The sequence below is a fragment of the Mercenaria mercenaria genome, unplaced genomic scaffold (genome assembly GCF_021730395.1).
Source record: "Mercenaria mercenaria strain notata unplaced genomic scaffold, MADL_Memer_1 contig_2936, whole genome shotgun sequence".
NCBI classification, from domain to species: domain Eukaryota; kingdom Metazoa; phylum Mollusca; class Bivalvia; order Venerida; family Veneridae; genus Mercenaria; species Mercenaria mercenaria.
Window position 1 is genome coordinate 26,372 of NW_026461029.1, and position 27,122 is coordinate 53,493.

The 27,122-nt window shown below is 34.9% G+C and overlaps 1 protein-coding gene across 1 annotated transcript; it reads right to left on the reverse strand.

The window, feature by feature from the left end:
* Positions 1-6,630: 6,630 nt before the first annotated feature.
* LOC128552598 (ras-related protein M-Ras-like) lies at positions 6,631-26,601 on the reverse strand. The gene is made up of 7 exons (XM_053533646.1): positions 26,515-26,601; positions 26,050-26,278; positions 21,822-21,975; positions 20,704-20,803; positions 19,229-19,308; positions 18,637-18,742; positions 6,631-17,961 (listed from the first exon to the last, which is right to left on the reverse strand). Exons 2-6 carry the CDS (start codon positions 26,237-26,239, stop codon positions 18,670-18,672), a joined length of 597 nt encoding a protein of 198 aa, XP_053389621.1. The 5' UTR covers positions 26,240-26,278; positions 26,515-26,601; the 3' UTR covers positions 6,631-17,961; positions 18,637-18,669.
* Between the last annotated feature and the right edge of the window lie 521 nt (positions 26,602-27,122).

Consider the following 27,122-nt stretch of genomic DNA (forward strand, 5'->3'; position numbering starts at 1 on the left):
GTAACTAAATTATCTTTCCCAAACAATCACCAGACCCATATACACTTCACAACACAAAGTGTTTATAATCCAATGATAATAGTGCACTGATCACTATTATGTACTTCAAGTTTTTCCTTAATCCATGTGATCCAGGTCTCCAATGTGAACAAAAGGAAAAGACAAAGAAAAATTCATATTTTCACTAATATCTCCAAAGTTAAAACTCTCTTTTTAGTTCAAACTTCAGCATCTTGCAGTCCATCCATAAGCTCATCTTCATGTACTTTTTGACATTTTATCCCTCATTAATCCATATGTAATTGGCAAAAATGATCAGAGCACTTTTACACACACATCTCAAACATTTTCCCCTCAGGCAGTTTGTCCAGAATCGAAATAATATATCTCATTTAGTGATTTGCTCTTGAATAAATCACTGTTTGTCGTTCAGATGCGTAGCATTATATCACTCGGGCTACGCCCTCGTGATATAATTCCTTCGCATCTGAACTCCAAACAGTGATTTATTCAGCGTCAAATCACCGATGAGATTATATTAATTCTTAAATAAACTATATCTTCATATATATTTCATGTAAGAACAGCTTTTGTAGAACAAACAAGAGCTGTCTCCATAGGATGACGCATGCCCCCGATGGCACTTTGAATGAATAGTTATGGCCGATGTTAGAGTTTAGGACCTTTGACCTACGGAGTTGGATCTAGCGCGTGACACGTCGTCTTACTGTGTCACACATTCATGCATAGTTATTTTAAAATCCATGCTGAAGGGCAAAGATATGGGCCGGAACAGGCCCATCAAGCACTATCATGAAAAAAAGACCTTTAACATCTAAGTGTGACCTTGACCTTTGAGCTACGGACCTTGGTCTTGCGCGCGACACGTCGTTTACTGTGTACACATTTTATGCCAAGTTATTTGAAAAACCATCCATCGATGACAAAGTATGGACCGGACACGCCCATCAATGCATATCCTTTAACGTCTAAGTGTGACCTTGACCTTTGAGCTACGGACCCGGGTCTTGCGGGGCGACAAGTCGTCTTACTGTGGTATACATTTATGCCAAGTTATTTGAAAATCCATCCACGATGATAAAGATATGGACCGGACACGCCCACAATGCACTATCATTTAATGTCAAAGTGGACCTTGACCTTTGGGGCTACGGACCTGGGTCTTGCGCGCGACACGTCGTCTTACTGTGGTACACATTCATGCCAAGTTATTTGAAAATCCAAACCCTCGTGACAAAGATGAGGACCCGGGCACGCCATCAATGCACTACCTTTAATGTCCTAAGTGTGACCTTGACCTTTGAGTACGGACCTGGGTCTTGCGCGCGACACGTCGTCTTACTGTGGTACACATTCATGCCAAGTTATTTGAAAATCCTCAATCGATGACAAAGATATGGACCGGACACGCCCATCAATGCACTATCCTTTAATGTCTAAGTGTGACCTTGACCTTTGACTACGGACCTGGGTCTTGCGCAAAACTCGTTGTTCTGTGGAAACCCCATTCATGCCAAGTTTTTTTGAAAATCCATCAATCGATGACAAAGTATGGACCGGACACGAAAATTGCGGACAACGACAGACAGACGGTTCAAAACTATATGCCCCCCTTCGGGGGCATAAAAACACTGAAAATTTTTAACAAAAACGAAATTATGACAGCAACGTTTTGTTTAATAATTTGTTGTGTAGGAAAGGACCTCACCATGTTTGTGCTCATAACATCCGATAAACTTGGCAAACTTTCTTGCGGGTCGACTGTTGATCGTCTGTACTAGGCAGAAATGATCCATTAGCCTGAAACAATTAATGGCAATCGCTGTTAAAATTGCTGCATCTTATTCAGTAATTGGTAGAGCAGAAATAAAAGATTAGCCAATAGTTCATGAAATAAAAATTTTACCACCAATGTGCTCAAAATTCCATTATAAACTGCAGCAGTAACAGACAGGCCCACCGCAACAGTACGATGGATGATAACACGACAGTACGATGATAATAACGCGACAGTACGATAATGAAATTACGAAATTATGATACTACGATAACGGAAAAACGCGATAATGTGATATTAGGGATGGGTGAAAACGCAACAGTACAATGAAGTTTATTGCTTATCATCACATACTATCATATCATCGTGTTTACGTTATTGTATTTATTGCGTTATCTCATCTTGTTGTTGCCTTTTTTGTTTCATAGTTTCGTGATTCGCGTTTTCATCATCGTACTATCGAGTATCGCGTTTCAGTCTCAGATCAACATATTCAAAGCGATGGACCTAAGGAATTCCTTACAAATGGCATTATGTTAATGACTTATATCACTTACGGTTTCCGTATGAAGGTACAATCTCAAGGGCAAGATGCTTGGTGTGGACATGTACTTGGAGAATGTGAAGTTCCCATCCATTGTCGGTACTGGTTCACCAGTGAAGTTTCCAATGAAATACGTTACATCATTGATCTCAAACCCTGCCATTTGCTGTAACCATTCGGAAAAAAAGAAAGTCAATATCAACTTAACCAGTTCAGTATAGGGCTATCTTTCCTGACATCCAATAACTGTTGCCCACCGCCTTGCTAGCTGAAACTATTTTAAAATGACCTGTTGCTTTGTGTTTCCACCCTATATATAATCGCCTTGTTGGCTTCTCATTTCTAAGAATGTTTCGTTTTTCATTGCGCACCCTTTTTTTTTCTTTCTAGGTTGTGGGTAGTTCAAGTACTTTTCCACCACTTTGGGGTTGCAGATTTCCTGTAATTACAAAAAACACTCCCTAGAAAATATTTACATACTTTTTCAAGTTTTTTTATGGTATGACGGGAAAAATTCAGAAAATTGGGTCTTGATGCACAGGGATGTGATGCTTTAAATAGAATTTTACATTTTGTTCATTCACTACAACCATACATACATTTATTTGAATATCTGGTCAGCTCTTTCAAAAAGAGGCAGTTATCCTACTTTGCCAATAGGCTCATTCTTCCTTTAAAATTACTGTACTTATGCATTTTATAATATACGGATTATTATATGTTTTTTATTTTTCATTTAATGCCTACCTTTCAAAAGTTCCTACAGGCCCTTGTTTAATAATTTTTAATGCGAGTTCCAATCGTATTAAGCCAACTTTCTGGGAAAATCTTCATCCGTCATTACCCACTTGCTCAATGCTGATCTGAAATAAATGCATGCAAGCATTACTGAAATGCATTTGGCCAATATAAAATTCAAATCAGCACATAAAATGATGTAAGTGGTTCTAATAAGGCGTTAAAACAAAATTGTTCCTATTGGTACCGACCTCCCTAAATTTTTGGCCAGACCCTAAATGTTTTATGACCTTGGAGAATATTTTTTCAACTTTTTAAAAAAAAATTGCAAAACGCACTTTTTATGCTTTAACATGGTCAGTGATGTTAGAAATCAACTTAGTGATGCTCTAAAGGCATAAGTCCCTGATTTGTATTCCTTTTTTGACACAAAATAATTTCCGAAGTCTCCCTTAATAACAAAACTAATTTTTTAGAGCTTGTTACCAGAAAGAATAATTTTTAGGCCCCAAAGGTTGTAGCTTAAAAACATCCAACAGCAGGTCACTAGGTCAAAGTCAAATTTATCAGAATTAATGTAACTGTTCATAATTATTCTTTAAATTATATATTGCACATAAATCTGTACATACAGTTTAAATTTCAAAACCGTTTATTGAGTGTAGTTATAAAAAGTTACATTACTATTACCTGTACTGGAATTGACAGGCAAATTGATATACATATACAATGTTACACATGTCCTTTCATGCATCATGCTGTTTTTTAAAAAACAAAGTCACAACCTATTTTAGGTAGTGTTAATATAATTATATTCCATTTCACAGTTTTCCAGCATAAGAAGCCGGGAACATTTAATATTTTGACTGTCATAATTATGAAGAGCCAGATGCCACAGTGTAGGGTACTTGCATTTTGTAGTTACCTTAATTACCTTGTAGTGGTCCTTATTGTAGATACTACAGAAACAACAATACAATGTATGTAATTTCGAAAATTTCAAAGTAGGAAACATGTTAAAGTTCATACTTTTTACATACATGAAAGTGGAATAAGCCGCATCCCAGTAGGTGGCCAATTTTTACCTACAGGCCATAATTTGTAAATTCTGTACAATCTTTGTGGTGGACTTTTACATGATGTCAAATGCCAAATATCAAAGTTTTCTATACAGCTGCAATGGCAACCAGATATCTACATGGAATTTCAATTATCTTACAACAGCTTTAGAAAGGGACCACTATCTAACAAACATCCCAATCAAGTTTCATCAACATTTGCGAAGAAGTTTAGGAGATGTCATTTGGAGTTGTTCTGTGTTTTGAATTATAGCGTACCTGCAAGCTTTAGTACCCGAGAGACAAAAGTTGTGACAAAAAGGTGACAAAGTAATTTCTTGTATATGGATTGCATAAACAATTTACAGAAAGACCAAAGAGAAAGACAAAGAATATCAAAGAAAAAGCAAAAACAGAATATAGAAGACAGAGTTTACAGTCTGTCGTACCCACCTGCCCGGGGACAGCAAACAGATATCTCTACAGAGTCCTGCTGACCAGAGGCAGTTCAGAATAAAGATATGAATTTACACATTTTGAAATACAATAAAACTACCTTTTGCGCTTCAAATGCAGCGACATGCTCCCCACACCCTAACCGCCTCAGGATTTCACCAATGCTTGAATCTGAAAAAAGAGGATATTTGGAAAAATGGCTCAGTTGGAAAAATACAGACATGACTTTCCATAGCTTACAAGTGTAGCTTTACCATTTCACCCATATGTATAAATGATCTCAACTGCATATAGAAATTGAATGGATTTATTTTCATAAATATTTCTGTGAAATTTATATAAAAAATTATTGATCTTCTTTTCAGATGATTATATAAATTTCAACATTGAAATCAAATTATATCGGTATGCCAGGACTCTGTCATAGGTATCTTATTTATTATAAGTATTTGTTGTTACAATTATGGGACATCCCTTCATTACACAAAACCTCATAAAATTATAAGAAAATGTTACTGAAAATGAGAGGGAAATACTGTAATGGCGGATTTAGAACTAAGGGAAGTTACTATTGTACTGCCAAAAGCAACGTAATGATCATGTCAAATTGTGACCAGATTAAACAGAATTTTCTGCGATAACAACATAAAATTATACAGCAAAGAAGGCAAAGATAAACAAACCTCTTATTTCCGTTAACAAATAAAAAGTTGTACTAATTTATGAATCAGAATTAGCCTAAAGTTTACCTTCGTTATCTGAGTCTGAATCAGACATTTTGTCACATGGAGGGGAAATGTTTCTATGCGCATGGGCACCGGAAGGCGATAATACGATGACGATAACGCGACAGTACGATGGTGATAACGCGATAGTACGATGATGATAACGCGATAGTACGATACTACGATAACGAAAACGCGATATCACGATATTACGATGGTGATAACGCGACAGTACGATGGTGAAAACGCGATAGTATATCGCATTATCATCATCGTACTATCGTACTATCGCGTTTTCGTTATCGTAGTTTCGCGTTATCATCATCGTGTTGTCGCGTTTTCGTTATCGTAGTATCGTGATTTCGCGTTTTCATCATCGTACTATCGAGTATCGCGTTTCAGATCAACACATACAAAGGCGATGGCCCTAACGGAATTCCGTATTGAACAAAAGTAGAACGTGCCTACTTCATTACCTACCGACACATCGAATGCCATGTGTGGCACTTGCACAGACACTCCAGATTTAAAACAAATGATGAACAACACCATAATTCCTGACTTTTTGAGTTTTGGTCATCAGTAACATGTATTACGGACGCATGAAATCCGATCAATATCTGACTGACGCATTAAAACAGCGATAAAACCTGCTTTGCCGTTATTATTCCGGACCACGTAATCGGGAAAAAAAATTTTTTTCGGAGATTTTTATGTACGTGCGGGCGGGTGATTTTTATTTTTTTTTCTCGGGAATGAAATTATTGATGCGGTAGTTCCGACGAACGACATATCAATTTGGTATGGCCTTAGTGGTGTCTTTTAAACACAATTGTTGACAACGAACAGATACACAACGGACACAGCGTGATTACAGTAGTTCATCCTGAGCATTGCTCAGGTGAGCTAAAAATGCTAATTTCTTCAAGGTCAAGGTCACTAGGTGGGCACGTGGGTTGAACCATCCTAGAAGGTTTCAAAGCAATATATGTAACAGTTTTTTTGAGAGATTGTCATTTTTGTGGATTTTCAAAGGCGTCAAAAGAGTCTACAAAATGCTAATGTCTTCAAGGTCGAGGTCACTAGCAGGCAAGCACTCACCATAAACGTGTAAAATCGGTGTCTTAATCATCCTTTAAGGTTAAAGGAAATATATGTAATAGTTTTTGAGTACCGGTAATTCCCATTTGTTAATGCCGTCGCCACCGCCAGACTTTGGATTGCTTTGTCTCGCTTCCACTAAAAGTGGGCAAGACAATAAAATTCAGGTGTCCTCTTATGCTACTGTGATAAACACTAAAACAAGATAAGTAAGAATTTAATATGCCTTTATTATAATTTTATATAAAAAATAGTATCATGTGCCAAGTATTATGTCAATATTATCATTGCAATATCAGATAAATAACTAGCCTTACAGAACAAGATAAAACTGGATGTTATTTAACATTCACAGAAAGAAAATAATCATCTAAGGAACAACGAAAACAATGGTTATTATTTGGGATGACATAAAAAAAATATGGTTTTCATACAACTTTAAACAAAGAGAAAAAATTCACCGAATTTTGAACAAGAGGTGTCCATCTGACAACATGCTTGACTATTCCACAACTTGTTAATTTAACAAGGGCCATAACTTGGCAAGACATGTGTAACTCCATTATTTTATAACAATTTATTATTAGATATTAAAATTTCAGTATAGCAACTTGTATTAAATTCAAGCACAAGTTATCTAACATAGTTATTTCACTAGGGCTGATGAACAGAACGCGAAGTGCGAAATTTCAATCCAATGCATGCAATGGTTACTGAAAAAAGAGCTTACATGCAAAAGTTTAACCATGTGGCACATATGATGATGGCGACGCTGGTGCCAAGGTGAGCAGAATAGCTCTCACTTATGTTTAAACAGTCACGCTCAAGATACATGACATTTTGATCCCTAATGCCAGTTGTCAATTACCATCCTGCATTTCCCAGCTGGTTATGGAAGTCAAGTGCTTGTATGAGCTTCAAAACTACCAGACTAGTAGATGAGAACAATTGCCAAGAGAGAACGTACTCATTACCTTTTATGACAAGTAGTTTGTAACATGAAAATGTACTAAATACATGAAATAAAGTCTTCCCTAAAAGCACGACCAAATATGGAATCACTATTCCTGGTAAGTATGACCCCAATCATGTAGCATGAGCTACCAAATTACATCATACACACAACAGCTACATTTCAAAGATGTTTCAAATAAACAATGGCTTAAACTATATCCCTGACAACACTTTCTTACAGGTCAACCACTCTCTGCATGTCATACTGACATGCTTAAAAACTGATTCTTGTTTTAAAAAAATTTGTGTAGTGGCTCAAGAGATATTGACTGGACAAGAAATACAGCTATTTGATCTTTGACCTCCAATATGACCAATATGTTGGATGGATGGACAAACAGAAAGGCATGACTCCAAATTAGTACACAAATACTTGTTGTTCCTGGGGAAATAGCAAAATCTGAATAACACTAAAACAAGCACAGATACAGTAAGTTCATCAAGAACATAGTTCAAATATAAAAAAACAAAAAAACAGGTACTAGTATAACAATGTTGGAAAAAATATCAAGTAGAAATTTGTTCACAAAAAAATTAAATGCTAATAAAAAAAAACAAGAGGGCCAAGATGGCCCTAGGTCGCTCACCTAAGAAACACACCATAACAGTGTAAAACATGTTTGACCTAGTGATTTCATGGAAACAAATATTCTGACCAATTTTCATTAAGATTGGACCAAAAAATTGGTCTCTTGCGATAAAACAAGCATTTTCTTAGATATGACCTAGTTTTTGACCCTAGATGACCCATGTTCAAACTCGACCTAGATTTTATCAAGGCAATCATTCTGACCAAAATTCATGAAGATCAATTGAAAAATACAGCCTCTATCACATACACAAGTTTTTTCTTTGATTTGACCAAATGACCTAGTTTTTGACCTCAGATGACCCATATTCAAATTCGACCTAGATTTCATTAAGGCAATCATCCTGACCAAATTTCATAAAAATCAATTGAAAAAAACAGTCTCTATCGCATACACAAGATTTTTCTTTAATTTGACCTAGTGACCTAGTTTTTGATCTCAGATAACCCATATTCAAACGCGACCTAGATTTCATCAAGGCAATCACTCTGACCAAATTTCATGAAGATCAATTGAAAACTACATCCTCTATTGCATACACAATGTTTTTCTTCGATTTGACCTAGTGACCTAGTTTTTGACCCCAGATGACCCATTTTCGAACTCGAACTGGATTTTATCAAGGTAATCATTCTGGCTAAATTTCATGAAGATTAGTTGAAAAATACAGCCTCTATCGCATACACAAGGTTTTTCCTTGATTTGACCTAGTGACCTAGTTTTTGACCCGAGATGACCCATTTTCGAACTCGGCCTAGATTTTATCAAGGTAATCATTCTGACCAAAATTCATGAAGATCAATTGAAAAATACCGCCTCTATCGCATACACAAGGTTTTTCTTTGATTTGACCTAGTGACCTAGTTTTTGACCCGAGATGACCCATTTTCAAACTCGGCCTAGATTTCATCAAGGCAATCATTCTGACCAATATTCATGAAGATCAAATGAAAAATACAGCCTCTATCGCATACACAAGGTTTTTCTTTGATTTGACCTAGTGACCTAGTTTTTGACTGCAAATGACCCATTTTCGAACCCGGCCTAGATTTCATCAAAGCAATCATTCTGACCAATATTCATGAAGATCAATTGAAAAATACAGCCTCTATCGCATACACAAGGTTTTTCTTTGATTTGACCTAGTGACCTAGTTTCTGACCCGAGATGACCCATTTTCGAACTCGGCCTAGATTTCATCAAGGTTATCATTCTGACCAATATTCATGAAGATCAATTGAAAAATACAGCCTCTATCGCATACACAAGGTTTTTCTTTGATTTGACCTAGTGACCTAGTTTTTGACCCGAGATGACCCATTTTCGAACTCGGCCTAGATTTCATCAAGGCAATCATTCTGACCAATATTCATGAAGATCAAATGAAAAATACAGCCTCTATCGCATACACAAGGTTTTTCTTTGATTTGACCTAGTGACCTAGTTTTTGACCTGAGATGACCCATTTTCGAACTCGGCCTAGATTTCATCAAGGTTATCATTCTGACCAATATTCATGAAGATTAATTGAAAAATACAGCCTCTATCGCATACACAAGCTAAATGTTGACAGACGACAGACGACGGACGCCGGACATCGAGTGCTCAGAAAAACTCACCTGAGCAATGCTCAGGTGAGCTAAAAATACAGATACACTAAAGATATATAAGCAGCAGGGAAGATTAGCGAGTATATAAATCAGGGTAAGATTGTGGAAGAGTATTATAAATGTATATATATCTTACAGCAGTGAAAGCAAAATAAACATAAAGGTTATTTAGGGCTATTGGATACCCCACATTTTAATACACCCACCAGTATCTGTTGTATAGCAATAATTGGTCTTTAGTTCATAAATAAGTCAGAGTATGAAAAATAATTAGGTGTGTACACATTCCATCACTGTCACACAGTGATGCTGACCTCTGAAATTTGATTTCATTGCCATTGTAATGTTTTTATAATTCATCATTTCAAATACTCTCAGTCTGATACATTTGTTGCTGCATACCTTATACCTGGTGTCATATCTGGATATTAAGACTAATATGTCACCAGTTATCATCTATACTGTAACATTTAAGAAATGTCCTATATGCTTTACATGAACAATTTATTTCAATATCATTAAACATGTGTAATATCTGGATATTATGACAACAGTGAGTAACAAATCATTGTCACAACTGTAACACCTAATGTAACATCCAATATACTGTGTGTTACATGAAAAAAAACAATTTAATGTCACAACTGTAACATCTATCTATCTGAAGGACATGACAATGTGAGCAGATTATACAAACTAATGATTGTCATATAACTTAGAAAGTCAAGTGTCTCCAATGAGTACATACAGTACATATGCTGTGGAAATAAACTTGTGAATACAAAATATCTACAGGTATAACCTGAATAGCCTTCAATAATAGACCAACAATTGCTTTTGCTGAAATTATATAAATTGTTCTTGGCCAAGGAAACATATAGCGATGTTTCAGTAAGAATATTGCTGAAATTATTTCTGCTGATGGTTGACTCTACAAGAAATTCACAAGTTTCCAGAATGTTTTTTAAACCTTTTCTTTCAGAAATGATCAGTTCAGACTGTCTGATTCAAACAGATAGTCTTCAGTAAGTGTTTGTACCAACGAAAGATGTAGAAAAGTACAGGGGATAAAACAAGCAGACAGAGAAGACTGATAGTAAGCACTGCTACAATATAGAGAATTAATGGCCTAAGAAGCACCTAAAGTACATCTTCAATAACAGGGGAACAGTGGGGTCATTATAAGACTCATACATGTCAGCCTGTGTAGAACAGGGTTTTCCCAACCCAAGGCATAGCAGTGAATAGGAAACTGAGTGCCAGTGAGGTTTCTTACCAACACTGTCCCAAGGGAGGGGAAAACGCCTATCTAACATAAGGACATATGTAAGATTATTTTTCTTGCCTACTTTGCAAAAATGTTAAAGATACTAGTATTGTAAATTATAAAATTGTACATATAGTTTATGACACTCTAATTACGACATCAAAATGCAGATGTGTAGCCTGTCTTTTTCCCTAGTAGAATGATAGTGTGATCTACTACAAGGATACTGTTGTCTTTCTCTGCAAGGTAGGCAAAAATAAATCTCTTAACAGCTGCAACTTCTGTTGAAAAAAACTAACACTTACTTTTCTCCAAGAGTCAGGTGAAAAGTTTGTATTTCTTGAAGGATATTACCAGTCAGTGGTTATGTTTTAAAACATGTTATAAGAGTGTTTCTACTGAAAATGTTTTAACTTTAGTTTAAGAATGCAACAAAAAAAAGGAAAGTTTATCTTATCTCTATACTTATCTAAAACCAAGGCTGGACTAAGTCATCCAGCTGCCAATCTATACCAAGCAAAGTCAACATTTTAAAAAGTTTAATTAAAAGATGATAGTTTCTATATAATTAAGTTAGTCTTCCCATCCCTTGTATTTAACAGAGAAGAGTATCAGAGAAATTGAATAACTTCACCCCTGATAATGAAACAAGACCACAATCCCTTCTGTTCTACATATGTTCTCTGTACATATAAAACCATATCTAGTATTGCACTACCCTTAAGCAGCTGACTAGCAACTAGTTGCCACGGAAACAAAACAAATACAAAACGAAAAGAAACTAACTTTAGACCAGGTCAAATAGACTTTAAACGACCTTTCTGCTTGTTTCTGGTAAGTCTAGGTAAAATTTATTTACATGTATAAACTGTAAAAATAGCTAAATTTAGAATAGCACTTAATCAAGATATCCCTGTAGGGTATGAAACCAATGATTCATAAAATGTACAAATTCCCAGATGTGTCTAAAACCACAAATATACAAAACATTAAGAAAAAACTTGACCTGGCCTAACAAACATAAAGCAATGGTATAAAGAAAAATATCAGCACAGAGTAAACTTAAGGAAAAAATATTTAAGGAACGCAATAAAACCCTACAATCTGTATTATACAGAATATGTCCACACTAAAATACAAACTATTGGCAAATTTATAAAAAGGTGACTTATGGTAATTTGGCATAAATTCAAAATACAAGAATTTGGTGTCTTATGTCCTAAAAAAGCAAGTACTGTTCTAATTTTCTTTCCCCAAGCCCTGTTTCTTCATTTAAAAAGCAGATCAATAGTAAAAAGGCTAGCATCTGTTGCACAGCAAAACACTAATTACTGAGAAACAGCTGACATTCTTATACATATGATTCACTCTTTGATTTGGATGTTTAAGGTCAGGGGTAATTTTTTACTGGTATTTTAAGGGTCATTTTTTACTGGTATTTCAAGGGTCATTTTTCACTGGTATTTCAGTAATGTGATGGCTTCTGTATGAGCACTAACTTGTTCTCTGCAAGTACTAGACAACTTCCTACGAATCAGAAGAGCAGGTCAAACCACTGCAAGTATCATGATAACATTTGCCTTAAACATCAGTTCAAACTTGCGACACAAGTCTCTGTTGGGCAGGCTATGGTATACTGCATGTAAATTTTAAAATGTTGGACCTGTTGAAAGTATCAGTTGTTTAAAATTGGTTCAATGAACTTGACACCACACAAAATACCTCATAAAACCTTCAAAAGCTAGATTTACATCATCATGCAAAACAATTGTTCCCAACAAACAGAAGTGTGCATACACAATACATTTTGGTGAATACTATTGAGGTATCATAATACATATCTTTGTGAGCAATACATGGGCGTTACATATATATAACACTTTTTACAAACAATATATGAAATTATCAATTCAACATTAATAATCTGTTTAAGACACACACACATACACACACACACACGCACATGCATGCCCATGCATTTACACATGCTTACAAATGCTATTACAGGATGTGTTTATACAAAAAATAACTTCTTGTTAGTTCTCCTGCTTCTTAAGAATACCTAATAAACTTCTTTCTTTACACTGGTATGTTTAGAACAAATATTTATTTATTCTGAGCTATCCATTTATTTTTTCTTGCAACTGACTCATTATATTTAGCATACAACATTATATTTCAAGCAGTCAATTTATTATATCTACTTGCGTGGACAACCTTTGTAACATACAGACAGACAGAACTAAATCAATACACCTTCGATTATTTCTTGTACTCAAGAAAATAAATATCTAAAATCTTAAATCGTAAAATCATAAATATTCAAAATCTTGAATGTTAAAATTTTAACCTTTACCCAGCTGGCTGCAAATGATTCTGCCTAATAGTATGTGACCAGTGCAGACCAAGATCAGCCTGCACATCCTTGATCATGATGTGCAATGTTCGCCATTCAGTCAGTAAATTTTTGGTAAGCACACCTTTTAACAGTTAATGGTACTGTCCAAATTGAAAGATGGACAAGTTCATTATAGAAATTTAGCAGGGTAAGGGTTATACAAATATTCAGACTCTTGACATGACTTACTTATAACAAAATAAGTATCTGTGATAAACAAAACACAGTAGCAAATGACTCAAGAATATGATTTCCATAAACATAAATAACGAGTTTTGTTTCTGCATCTTTTACTGAAAATATTACAAAGAAATTTTTTTTTAAAAATACTTAAAAACCAGCTTCTTTTCAAAACAGACACCACAAAAGTGGTCCTTTTGGCTTTATTGTAAAGAATGGTTCCAATACATGACAGGCAAATACAAAATTACAATTATGCTAATAGTGTACAAGTATAAAGCACTTATATTTAACCAACAAGAGCTGCCGATAAGACAGCACGCTTGACTATTCCACAACTTCTGAGACAAAAAAGGGTCATCAGGGCGTTCGGCTGACCCAAGGTCCCCGGGTTTTGACCCGCATAAAATATGCCACGTGCGTTGGCTTGACTCGCAGAAATTTACTTTGATGTGTCTCAAGTTCGAAAGTTCTGCCCCTCCCTGTCAATCAAAACCCCAGTGAATTTCAATATTGTTCGCCGGCACAAGCGGAAATATGGCAGAAGGCGGAGCGTCGTATGTTAATTAGCTACTGATAGATGTTAGTCACGCCACGTGCCGACTGACACGTGATCATCTCGCGGTTTGTATTTAGTACAATAATGCCTTGACATTATCAAAGGTGTAAATTGATCAATGTGTAAAAGTTAATTGATAAACAATGCAGCCTTAGATTATCGTGTTTGTACCACTTGTTAATTATTTTGTGTGCTTGATACGATTACATGAGCCGGTCGGCCGTCACAGTCTATACCAAATTTATTATCATTGCCGAGGCTTTGTTTGGGCCTAAAGAAATAAAATGCTTTAAATAAGCTGAAATTATACGAGGTATGATGAAAAAATGAAATTTAAAACAGTTATTTTTTTCAAGAATTTTAAATGTTTACTTTCGTTTTCCGTATTTGTCACTCGTTTTCGCGACCGCCATTTTCGGACATTTTTATCATTTCTAACAAGATTTTTCTAGTACAATCTGAATAAAAAGCCAATAAAAAGTCTGCATTGAAGAAAAATATGATCACTGTTTCCGAAGCAGCTCTTATTTAGAAGAATTTGCCGAGAATAAAATCATGCAAAGCACCAAACCCCACCCACTTTTAGGCAATGTGCAAAATAAGACAACTAAAATATGAATTGCTTAAGAAAATCTGTTATGACTAATGTACTTGTTTTAGATAAAGTCTGTGGGAATTGCATTAATAACAGTATACATGTAGCTTGACCCCTGAAAAGCTGATCTTGACTCTTGAAAATCTGATTTTGATCCTTGAAAATTTTGGCTGAAGAGTCAATGACTCTTGAGTTTCAGAACCTACAGAAAGCTCTGGGTCATACAGATTAAGCCAGTCTATCAGCAAGAAAAACTTTAACCAAAAATTGTAAGTCAAAAAAGTGCTGTAATTCGCACTTAAATTCAACCAAGTGTTATCTATCTTGAATACTGCAGTAGGTTTTGATGACTAGAAAGCCCTCTGTGATGTTTTAATTCAATACATGCAATGGTTATTGAGATAAGGCTTAAATGAAGGTGTGACGCTAATGCATGGGTGAGTAGAATAGCTCTCACTGTTCTTTTAACAGTCTAGCTAAAAGGATTTTAATTCCAGTAACAGTTAAAAAATGTTTTGGACATATAAAATAAAATCAGGAAAAAAAGAAAAGAAAAACATTTACTCATTCAAAGTTATAATGCACTTGTTGATCAACAGCAGCTCTATGTACACAATCTCCAGACATTGTTGACAGATATTTGCTAGATTTTACTGTAAATAACTACATTCCAACATATTTCACAGTGTTTCATCATGAAACACTGCATAAAACTCGCTGATTTCTATTTATAATGACCAAGAAATGAAATGTTTACTTTGTTTAACACATTTTTTTGTCATTATTTGTTTTATGCAATGGCAGACAGTTAACCTACCAAATGTTGCTGGACTCTGAACCAGTAATATCTTTTTCGCATGCCTTGGAGGCAGAGGAAAAATGACTTCAGACACATTGTTTTCTGTAAAATGGTCATGGTGTGCATAGAATGCACCTGGGAAGAAAGGGTAGGGGGATCGAACTCAATCCCTGGTCCCTAGTATTGTGTACTTCCTACTAAGCTAATCAGGACCAAGAGGTGAGATATTTGCAGCAACTGTCAAGTATATTTTATAAATGAGGAAGTGTATGTGACTATCAGACACTATACAGCCTTGTAACGTACAGAACAATGTAACAACCAAAAAGTACAAACATATATAAAATATGAACATATATGAAAAAACATAATATATATAAAGTTTATATCTGTTTTATATATTGTGTATAAACAACTCAACATAAAGATAAAAACATCTGCCATCTTGGATTTTTAACAACCTTTCTAGTAAAATTATGCTTCACAAAAAGTGCTAGGTAAATCAAAATATAGAATCACACCGTAGGGAAAAATATTCAAAGTGCTGAAAAAGAACCAAGTACCTACAAAACAAGTGCAATTCCCAACAATAACAATAAATGTTAAATAAACTTATCAAAATCCCATAGAATGTAGATTTAAGTTTTTAAATATATGTCACCAATATTCATTTTCACCCCGAGATTGTTTCCAAAATTTGACGTTCACTATAATTTCAATACGAGTAGAACTTCCTTGAGATGCCTCTTTTCTTACTTACTATGTGAATTCTAGACTAAACTGTCTTCAGAGTAAAACCTCTTGTCCATGAAAATATTTCCCCTTAGTTCTTCAATGTATGAAGTGGTACTGCGGTAATGTGGAAAGTTTTCAATTTTTTTCTTTTCAAATTATATTATGCAGAAAACTGTACGATATTTTTATATATTTATTTTTTAATGTTTTGCTGATCATGGAGAAACAGAAATTTGACTTCACTTCTTTCAATACCAGAACCCAGTTACTATGACTTTTCTTGTTAAAAGAAAAAAACAAAAAAACTTCCACTTGAAAAATACAGAAATTTGAGTAAGAAGCATTTTACTCTGGAGCCAGAAAATCCTACTGTGAACACTAAAACATATTATAATCATATATACAATTATCTGGAGATCATCTTGGTCCCTGGTACAATCTCTCCTATCATCACTTGCATAAAAACAACACAACTAACACAAGGTTCATTGTAAAACAAAGACAGAGATCAAACAGTTTTGCAATCAACTCATGAAATATCAGGCACTTGATGCTGTAACAGTAAAATAACAATCTCAGATTTCTTAAGGGCGCATACATTCAGGTTGCACATAATAATAAAAACAGTATAGTTATAACATTTATCTAGCAATTTCATTAAACATCTTAAGTTGCTACTTCATAACTATAATGTAAACCTAAATTTCTTTCCTGATAGAAATCTTTGGTACAACCATGTCAATGAATCATGTGTTAACAATTTCATTTACAGGAAAAGGAAGTACCTCCTAAATTCCAAACCAAAACACAACAAAACATTAAAGTTTCATCCATTTTTAGAGAATACAGTTTGTAATGGTACACCATTCAAGAGCTAGTGTAAAATGCTAACTGAAATTTACAGTGAAATAACAATGTTTAGGATATGCTGAATGAAGCACCATGATGCAACAAATTTTGTTTTTCAGTCTGTTTATGTGTACAGACAGCATTTTCAAACAAACAATATCCAAATACAGTAAAACATGTGTTTCTTACAACCTTTGTAATAGAACAGCTTGTTGTAAATACCTCTTATTGTATTCCCCGAGTTTAACATTAACGGGACTTGAATAAAGACCATCCCCCAACAAAAACAACTGTTTTTGTAAAAAAAAAAGTTTTTGTAAGTGTGGTACTAGTGTGCAGGGTTGAGTGTACCTTCTAAATTCAGTGACAAAATCGATACAAGGAAATGACAAAGTTAATGTCACACATATTTTTATATGCTAACATTACAGGTTGTTATGTCAATGTTTTTTTTTACTTTTGCACAGAATTGCTACATAATCAACAGTAGAAGCTGTATTACATGTCTGTTCTGCTTACCTATCTATCTATCTAATATATAAAATCTTCAAAAATCCATATTCAACACACATCAAATAGAATCATATAGAAAATGTAAAACCTGAGTTACTTAAATAAAGTCAAAAGTAAAAATGCTTTTTCTCTACATAATACAGCAAAGCCTGTGTTAACAGCTCTCCCTAGAAAGACACACATGTATTCTGGTTGGAAAATGTTCCTGATAAATAAACTTCTCCAAAGCAACAAACTCTGTACCACACAGATATTTTAGCCATTCATATAGTGTTATATCTACACAGGTTGTACTGTATGTAAATGCAAGTAATTTCATCTAGTATTTCATCTAAGTAAATGCTAAACTCTTCTGGGCTTTCTAATGGACAATGGCACATCGGTGACTTCAAATAACCTATTTCTTTCAATCAGGAAGGAAGAAACACATTTCTGAAAAGAGAAAACATTAAGTGTAATTTATAATTCTTAAATAAATATATTTGCATCAAAATTACGCACAATATTTACTGATAATATTTCCACCATTTACTCATTCTACTGTTCCTTGAATAGTGTTCTTCAACTGTATCTAAGTAATGTTACACTGTTCAATTAACATAACCAAAGGTCCTGAATTCTCTACCTACAGAATTAGTGAAGGCAAATTTATTCAACTACTGGTACACAAAATTCTCACAAACTTCACCAGACAGCTTCCAGGGCCTCTGACACAGTCTACGAAGCTGAGTACTTACAGTAATGAGGCTGATGTACCCTTACACGTTGCCATAATATGGTTAAAGAAAGAAGACAACTCAAGTTTGAAACGCGTTTCGTATTAAAAAAAAATTCTTCAGGTATACAATGTATACAAACATATGTATGACATCATGACATTTTGCCATGGAATAGCACATAATGTAAAAGGTGTGTTAATAGAACGTGACCTCCTTGTTAACAAACCTTAACTCTTCTGCTGAATCAGCCCTCAAAAACTAAAATAACAATACAAATGTTTACACAACTAAGGGGGCATAACAGCTAAAAATTTGGTGGTGATTTTCTTCCCAGATAGGAAAGTGTAAAGAAAATGCACAATAACTTAAACTGACAAAAGGTAGTTACCATTTATATTATGGGTCAAATTTTAACAAACATTTATAGTATTGTACATCTCCGCCGCTTTCCTTTGTGTGTTTTGAGCTGTTTCTTGAATTCTTTTGGTTGTTGTCTGTAAGACAGGGTAAAACAATGTAACATTTATATAGAATTTAGCAAAAATGCAGAGTATAAGAGTAGGTAAAAAAGTGCAAGATATGGAGGAGTTCACTATTTGATGTTTAATATTCAGACCTTCAGTATACATACAATTTTATCTATATTTACAGAAACTTGAAATGTTTAAAATCAAAATCCAGAAGACAGCATATAAGGCTATTCGAAAATTTCTTGGTGGAACAAGGGCCATAACTTGACAAAGACTTATGTCACTGAGTTAGTTTATTACACTTTTTTTTACAAATTTAAATTTCATTATGGCAATGATAACAACTTTAATGCATTAATTTGACCTATTTGGAAGACAATTTAAGGACTACAAATTTTCTTGTTAGATCAATGAATTTTCTAGTACTCGCCAATTTCAAGACCTTTATGTAACTAAGTTAAATAACTGAGAGAAGGTGATACTGTGAATGTATTCAACTGAAGCTGTTACCTTATCACTCGAACAACATCATGGAAGGCCAAATCTACATTGACTGGCGGATCTTTAGCACTTGTTTCAATATATGGTAGCTGAAAATATACATGTAGTGTATCAGTGACATATTCAAGTGACATAATGGTGGAGAGGTACTACACTACTGGGAAATAAGGATTAAGTATTTAAAGCAACTAAGTGATATCAAAGATCTTAAAATCAAAGTTTTTAAAAAAGAGATTGATAAGAACTTCTAGCTAGCGATACAAATAATTTCATTCTGTTGGTATCAAATTTTGCTGTTTTGACAAATACAGCTATTCTCTGTCTGTAAAATTATTTTAAAATCGAACAAGAGGTTTTTGTGTATTAGTTATGTTATTTTTTCTATTTTAGCTCTGGCAGTCTGTTTTATTAACAATCAAAATGAACATTCTTTGCACATAGTAATACATGGAACACTTCTAAGAAATTATTTCAAAATCAAACAAATGGGTTAGGGGATGTTTTTTTCTTCAATTTTTAGCTCTGGTGGCCATGTTATTATGAATAAAATTTAAATCTTGGTGAGAGAAAAAACAGACTGTGACTAAGGTAGTTTCTGAGATCAATATTTCTGAAGTTTCCACAATATACATAAAAGGAGAAAGGTACCACACCCTCTGGTGGCCTTACCCTTTTATGACAAATCTCAAGAATTTGAAAACTTGTAAAGGGTCGTCAAAGGAACATTTGTGTAAAGTTCCCATTATATAGAGACACATGTGGCCATTTTTTGGACATATCACAAGAATTTGAACCACCTTGGTAGAGAGTCAACCAAAACCTTTACTGCAAAATTATTTCAAAATTGGGCCAGCAGTTTCTGGCAGGAAGATTTGTAAACTTTCTACTATATACCTATAGGAAAAGTGATCACACCCTCTGGTGATCAACTTTTTTTGCCAATCAAAACAATTATAACATTCTTGGAAAAAGTCATCCAAGATTCATTTGTGTGAAATTACTTTAATTTACTTTAATTCGGCAGTTTCTGGCATGAAGATTTTTTAAGTTCCAATACATAGGAGAAAAGAAATGTGCCCCCTAGTGGCCATGTTTTCAGACAAATTAAAAGAATGTGAACACTCTTTGTAGGGGGACACCCAAAGAATATTTCAATGAAATTCAGACCAGCATGCTGAGTTCAGGTAAAGATGTTGTTTGAAGATTGTCTATTTTCAATTATGGCAGTCTATTTTCAACCGAATTGAACTTTTTGAACGACTTAGGAAGAGGATCACCCAAGGAATATCCTTGCTAAGTTTCATCAAAATCAAACAAATGGTTTCAAAGGAAATGTTTTTTGAAGTAACTATTAATGCAGACTGACGGTTAATGATCACTGTAGCTCACCATGAGCATTTTGTGCTCTGGTGAGATAAAAATAACATATAAATTAAACTTTATCACTAAGTAATTGAGTAAGAAATCTAATGCAGGAAAGTTACCCTTAAATGAGCAGCCAGTGCTCTCCCCTGTTCCTCTGACACTTTCCTTTGCCGGACCAAATCTACTTTATTAGCTACAAGCAACATTGGGTAAGCATCTCTGAAACAGAAAACATGTCATAACTTCATACATGTAAAACTAGAGCTGCTTTTGAGAATAGCGCATGTCTCCCTCGACCGCCTAATCATCTGAATAGTTATGTACCTGAGTCAACCATGCACCAACACATGTATCACTGGCATCTGTGTACAGTTGGTTTTCTGTAATTCAAGGGCCATAATTCTGAAGTGCCTGGGCCGATTTGACTAGTTATCGAACTTGGCCGAGGACTTACTGGCAAACACAATTTGTTCAAGTGTAGTAAAGATCGAATGAGAAATGTTCAAATTAAGAGTGCGGACAAGTGTGTACAGAGCGATTTTCGTTAATTGAGGGCCATTATTCTGAACTGCCTGGGCTGATTTGGCTAGTTATCAAACTTGGCCGAGGACTTATTGGAAAACACATTTTGTTAAAGTTTGGTGAACATCGGATGAGAAATGCTTGACTTAAGAGTGCGGTCAAGTGTGTACAGAGCGGTTTTCAGTAATTCAAGGGCCATAATTCTGAAGTGCCTGTGCTGATTTGGCTAGTTATGGAACTTGGCCGAGGAATAATTGGCAAACACATTTCGTTCAACTATGGTGAACATCGGATGAGAAATGTTCGACTTAAGAGAGTGGTCAAGTGAGTACAGAGTGATTTTCGGTTATTCAAGGGCCATAATTCTGAACTGCCTGGGGCGATTTGGCTCGTTATCGAATTTGGCAGAGAACTTATTGGTAAACACATTTTGTTTATGTTTGGTGAAGATCGGATGAGAACTGTTCAATTTAGAGCACGGACAAGAGTAAAAAGACCAATTTACGGTAATTCAAGGGCCATAATTTTGAAGTGCCTGAGGCGATTTGGCTCATTATCGAACTTGCATACACACAAATCTTAACAGCCCCATGGAATAGGGAGCTGATGACATTGAGTCAGGGGAAATAGCTGCCTTTGTTCAGAAGCTTGTACAGGTATTTTATTTGCCTTTCAGAGATGTTATTCACGGAAATTAAAAAGGCAGATATCTTACTTGTCTTTAACTCTAAGAATCTGTGTATGGAAGCTCGACATGTTTTCATAGCTTGCTGGATCAGTCACAGAGTATACAAGCATAAAACCATCTCCCTTACGCATGTACTGCTCACGCATTGCACTGAACTCTTCCTGACCAGCTGTATCGAGAACTGAAATAAAGAATTATTGAATCATTTTAGGAAGACATGCAAAAAAACTTAAACAAGAGGGTCATGATGACCCTGGATCGCTCACCTGAGTAATATGAGCTACATGTTTCAAAGATCAAACTGATGATAAAATATTAAGAAAGTCAGTAGGTCACATCCATGGTCAATGAAATTCAGTTTTACGATTGGTGTGCAAAACTGTGTATGTCATCAAAATTTCAAGGCTGTATCTTGAAAAACAAGAAAGTAGGTCAGTAGGTCATGGTCACAGTCAAGTGACATCATATTACTTGGGGTCATCAGGTAATTATAATTAACAGTCTTGGAAATACGATGAAATGATTTTTTAAATATTTTTCCTATATAACTCACATAGTAACTAAGTGACCCCAGGGCGGGGCCTCTTTTAACCCTAGGGGCATAATTTGAATAATTTTGGTAGAGGACTACTAGACAATGCATCATGCTAAATATCAAAAGCATAGGTCGTATGGTTTCAGACAAGAAGATTTTTAAAGTTTTTTCCTAAATAAGTCTATATAAAACTTAGGACCCCCGGGGCAGGGCCTCTTTTCACCCCAGGGGTACAATTTGAACAATTTTGGTTGAGGACCATAAGACAATGCTACAAACCAAATAACAAAGGTCTAAGTGTTGTGGTTTCAGACAAGAAGATTTTTAAACTTTTTTTCATATATAAGTCTATGTAAAACTTGGGACCCCAGGGGCGGGGCCATATTTGACCCTAGAGGGATAATTTGAACAATCTTGGTAGAGGACCACTAGATAATGCTACAAAAATATCAAAGCCCTAGCCTATGTGGTTTTGTACAAGAAGATTTTCAAAGTTTTTCCTATATAAGTCTATATAAACCATGTGACCCCCGGGGCGGGGCCATATTTGACCCTAGCGGGATTATTTAAAAATTTTGGTAGAGGACCACTAGATGATGCTACACACCAGATATCAAAGGGCTAGGCCCTGTGGTTTTGAACAAGAAGATTTTTAAAGTTTTTCCTTTCGTTTGCCATGGCAACCAGAATTCTGCATGGAATTCAATTCTTTGAATAATTTTGAAAGGGTGCCACCCAAGGATCATTCTCGTGAAGTTTGGTGTAATTCTGCCCAGTGGTTTTCAAGAAGAAGAATTTTTTACAAAATGTTGACGGACACACGACGCACACCGCACATTGAGCGGTCACAATAGCTCACCATGAGCCTTTGGCTCAGGTGAGCTAAAAAGTAAAGAAATGAATTTTGGGAATTCTTCTATGGTGAACACATTTAAGATCTTTTATAAAATATGCATGTTTTAAGTGGATTTTATAACTTTACTCATTACTTCTCAGGTACCAGACTTTCTGCAGCAGATTCCACTGCCAAAGGAGGAGAAAATAATTGAATAGCAAACATACTACCTGTATTTTGTTCACAATCATGGTACTACTGTTTGTAATCTGTGTTTAATAATTAAGAAATAATTTATAGTTAAACCGTGTTTTAACATTATTTATACATGATGGGTGGTGACATGTTAGGCTTAATAGTTTCAAGAGGGCACAGCCTGTCAGTGAAATTATTTTGAACAACGTATAAACGCCCAAGTGTATAAATAGTATTAAAACACAGATTTGCTATAAATTATTTCAATTCTAATATGTCTTTTATTGAAAAATTCTGATCAACTATGGCTCCAAATGGTAGGTCGTCGCATTCCTTTGACACACCAGGACCGGAAATGGTAATACATCTTGTGGAAGAGTTCAATTTGGGTGAAAATGATGGCAAATTATTACACAAAGTGATTTTATAACCAACTCAGTATGTGTGTAAATTAATCAAGAGAGTTGTGCAATGTGACATTTTGTTTTAAACATGCTATTTAGTAAAATATTTGATCAAATATGAAAGCGCTCTTTCTAGATGCATACATGGTGCTAAATATCTTGTCGATGTGACATCAACATAATATCATTGTGATGATTTAAGCATTGCTAGTCATATTAAAATAAAAGTTATCTCCTGTTCTTGTTCTGATTTAAGAATTCTTGGTCATAAAAGACCCAAAAAACATGTGCATGTCCATTTTATTTTGATGATGTATACCAAGTCTCATAAATAACTAAGTAGAGGGCTTCAGTACAAAATGTTTAATCTGATGTCGTTGTAATATCACAAAGTCCACAAAAGGGTCATACCTACAAAAATAATAAATGGACATGAAAGTCTCAAAAATATACACATGCCCACTTTTTGCTGATTATGAATACCAAGTCTATAGGAGTTGAGTCAACAATGGTCTGATGTACTTGTAAATTTTCGAAGTGCAAAAAAGGGCCATAACTCCAAAAATGATAACAAAACATGAAAGTTCCAATAACATGTGCATGCAGCAGCCTCCATTTTCTGGTTAAGGATCACTTTGTTGTTCATATTTCTTTCTATCTATAAAAAATTTAAAACTATAGAATTATATGTTAATCTGGCTGTTTTGTAATAGTTATAATTTTTATGTTGTCCTGTTATTACGGTGTATATAAATACCGAAAGACATTGAAAAACAGAAAGACACTGTAAGATACCGAAAGACAAAAAAAACAAACTATAAAAACTCATGAAATGTTTAAATATAAGTAATGACATTATAATATATATCAATATTAAATTTGATGACTAATTGGATTGTTCAAAAAAGGTTTAAATGCTTATAAATGTGTGCAGCATGATACCAAAAGACACTGTTAATCACTTTTAAAATAGCTAGACAGTAAGTTGTTACAATAACTGGATTTATCTGGGTGACCTAAATCCAACATCTATACAATGTCATACCCACAACGTCTGATAGACATTAGATTTAGATGTCTAGGCGACATTGACTTCTGGTTGTATGGGAAATAAGTGCACTGCATTCTTTGTTAAACAACTTAATTATTATTATTATTATTATACCAAATCTATATAGCGCCCTTTTCATGATAAACACATTCAAAGGCACTTTACATATAGCAATCGCAGCCACACAGGGCGCGAAATTCATCCTCTACTAGTACAGACTCGGAGCGATCTGGCAAGAGGGACAGAGTGAGATAAAGCCCTCAGAACGGAAAGAGAGAACAGATTCAGATACAGGCCTGTCTAACTAACTTAACCAAAGAGCTATAAAAATAAATAGATTGGCAACTTGAAAGGCATATAGAGCAAATCTTGCCAACCTCCCGTGACAAAAAAACGAGATCTCGTTTACCGGAAGTGGCGCTTTCTCCACGCACCATTTTGTATACGAAAGCAATTATTCATCGGTAAAATAATTATCACCGTGTGATACTATGACCACGCTTCTTTCGATGGCAAAAAAAAACGTGTACTTCGTGTCTTAAGACCATTTCAAATTAAACAAATTTTGTTTTAGAAGCTAACATGTATTTTAAATGTAGTTTTAAAGGTACAAATTGTAACTCCATGCTCGCCGATGTTTGTTTTTAGTAAGATAACGCTGAATCACGCTCTGACACGAGCTCACGCGAGATTACAGCCAGTTGCCATTCTGTGTATTTTATACTTCTTTGACTTAACCTAGGTCTTTGCAAACAGACATAGCACCGATACACACATGGGAGACACTCAAGAGCATCTCAGAAATTTCCAATGCCTGGACCAGTATTCAAACCACAGTCCTCTGGACTGACGGTCAAGCGTGTAACCACTAGACCACCTAGTTCAAATAATAGGACATTTCGGGACAGCGTGATAACTTTTGACTGTCACCGTCTCCATCGCTTTCGTTTTATCAGCTGAAAATGCAGTAGTGTATTCAAGATGATTAAAAATATACTTTTGTATCTCTTCACACAAATTTTGTTTGCAGATAAGTATTAATAACAGGTAAAATTATATTAAATCATTACTTATTAATTAGAAATTGTTTACCGGATGGCTAGAAAATCCTCTGGGGATTTGCTAGCCGTCCAGTAACCAGACGGCTAGAACACAGGCTTGGCATCCTGTTACCGGTAGGCTAGATCGTTCCAACAAAAACGGCAAAAAGAAACACTACATGAATTTTAGATTACCATCAAGTATACACCATTCTCCGTCTATTTCAGTATGTTGTATGTATGAATCCTCAATCGTTGGATCATAATCTACCACAAACATCTTCTGAAAGAATTGTATTGTGAGCGCACTTTTCCCCACACCTCCATCTCCAACAACCACCAGTTTGTACGTTGTCAAATTATTGTCGTTCGGTGCTCTAGACATTGTTTTTTATCATCAGAGACAGTTTTCAGAGAGACGTTTCTGTAAATTTCACAATATCCATGAATAAGCAATTATTTTAGTCAAAGAAGCGTGAAATTACTAAGTAAACAAAACGTTCGCAATAAAAATCATGGGAGCGGCCATTACTACGGCCTTGAACTTCCGGGTCCTAAATTTATGTAGAATTATTTGTGAACGAAGTATTTTATGGAAGAAAACACACGTGTAATTTTATAATATTTTATCCATTTTAGAGAGGAAAGAAATATTTCTACATTTATTTTAATAGATTTTAGTTCATATGTATTTCCATAAACTGTTCTTAGGGTTTAAAATGCAATTATGTTATATTGCATATAAATAGTCCAGATAAATTCTAAAAATAACACTAAAAAAAGCATTGGTTGCTAGATTCTATTTTTAAATAAAAATTTGGAGCTATCAAAATACACATTAGTCATGTATGGTGAGCTATATATGCGAAGTTAGGTTTTCTGGAAATATTATTGCGATAATTTACATTATTATCCCGATACATTGTACCCACAACTGCCATTTATTAGCTGGATTAGGTTTACTTTCATATCCACCCATCCATGGTGCCATCTACATCTACGGGGATACTCCCAACAATCAATTTCTGATCATAACTGGGAGGTCGGGGCAGTTATTAAAAACATGTTGCTATGTTACATGATACATGATATGCATGTGTTAAGAGAGTAAGAGCAGTAATATGTACAGCTTTGTTAAAAATAAAAACAGGATGATGACATTAATTAGTACATATGCGAGTCTAGGTCAGATGTGAAGCACTGAAGGTTCACACTGTCCTTGATGTTATAAGGCAAGGCGTTCCAGTATCTGATCGTGCGGGGGGGAA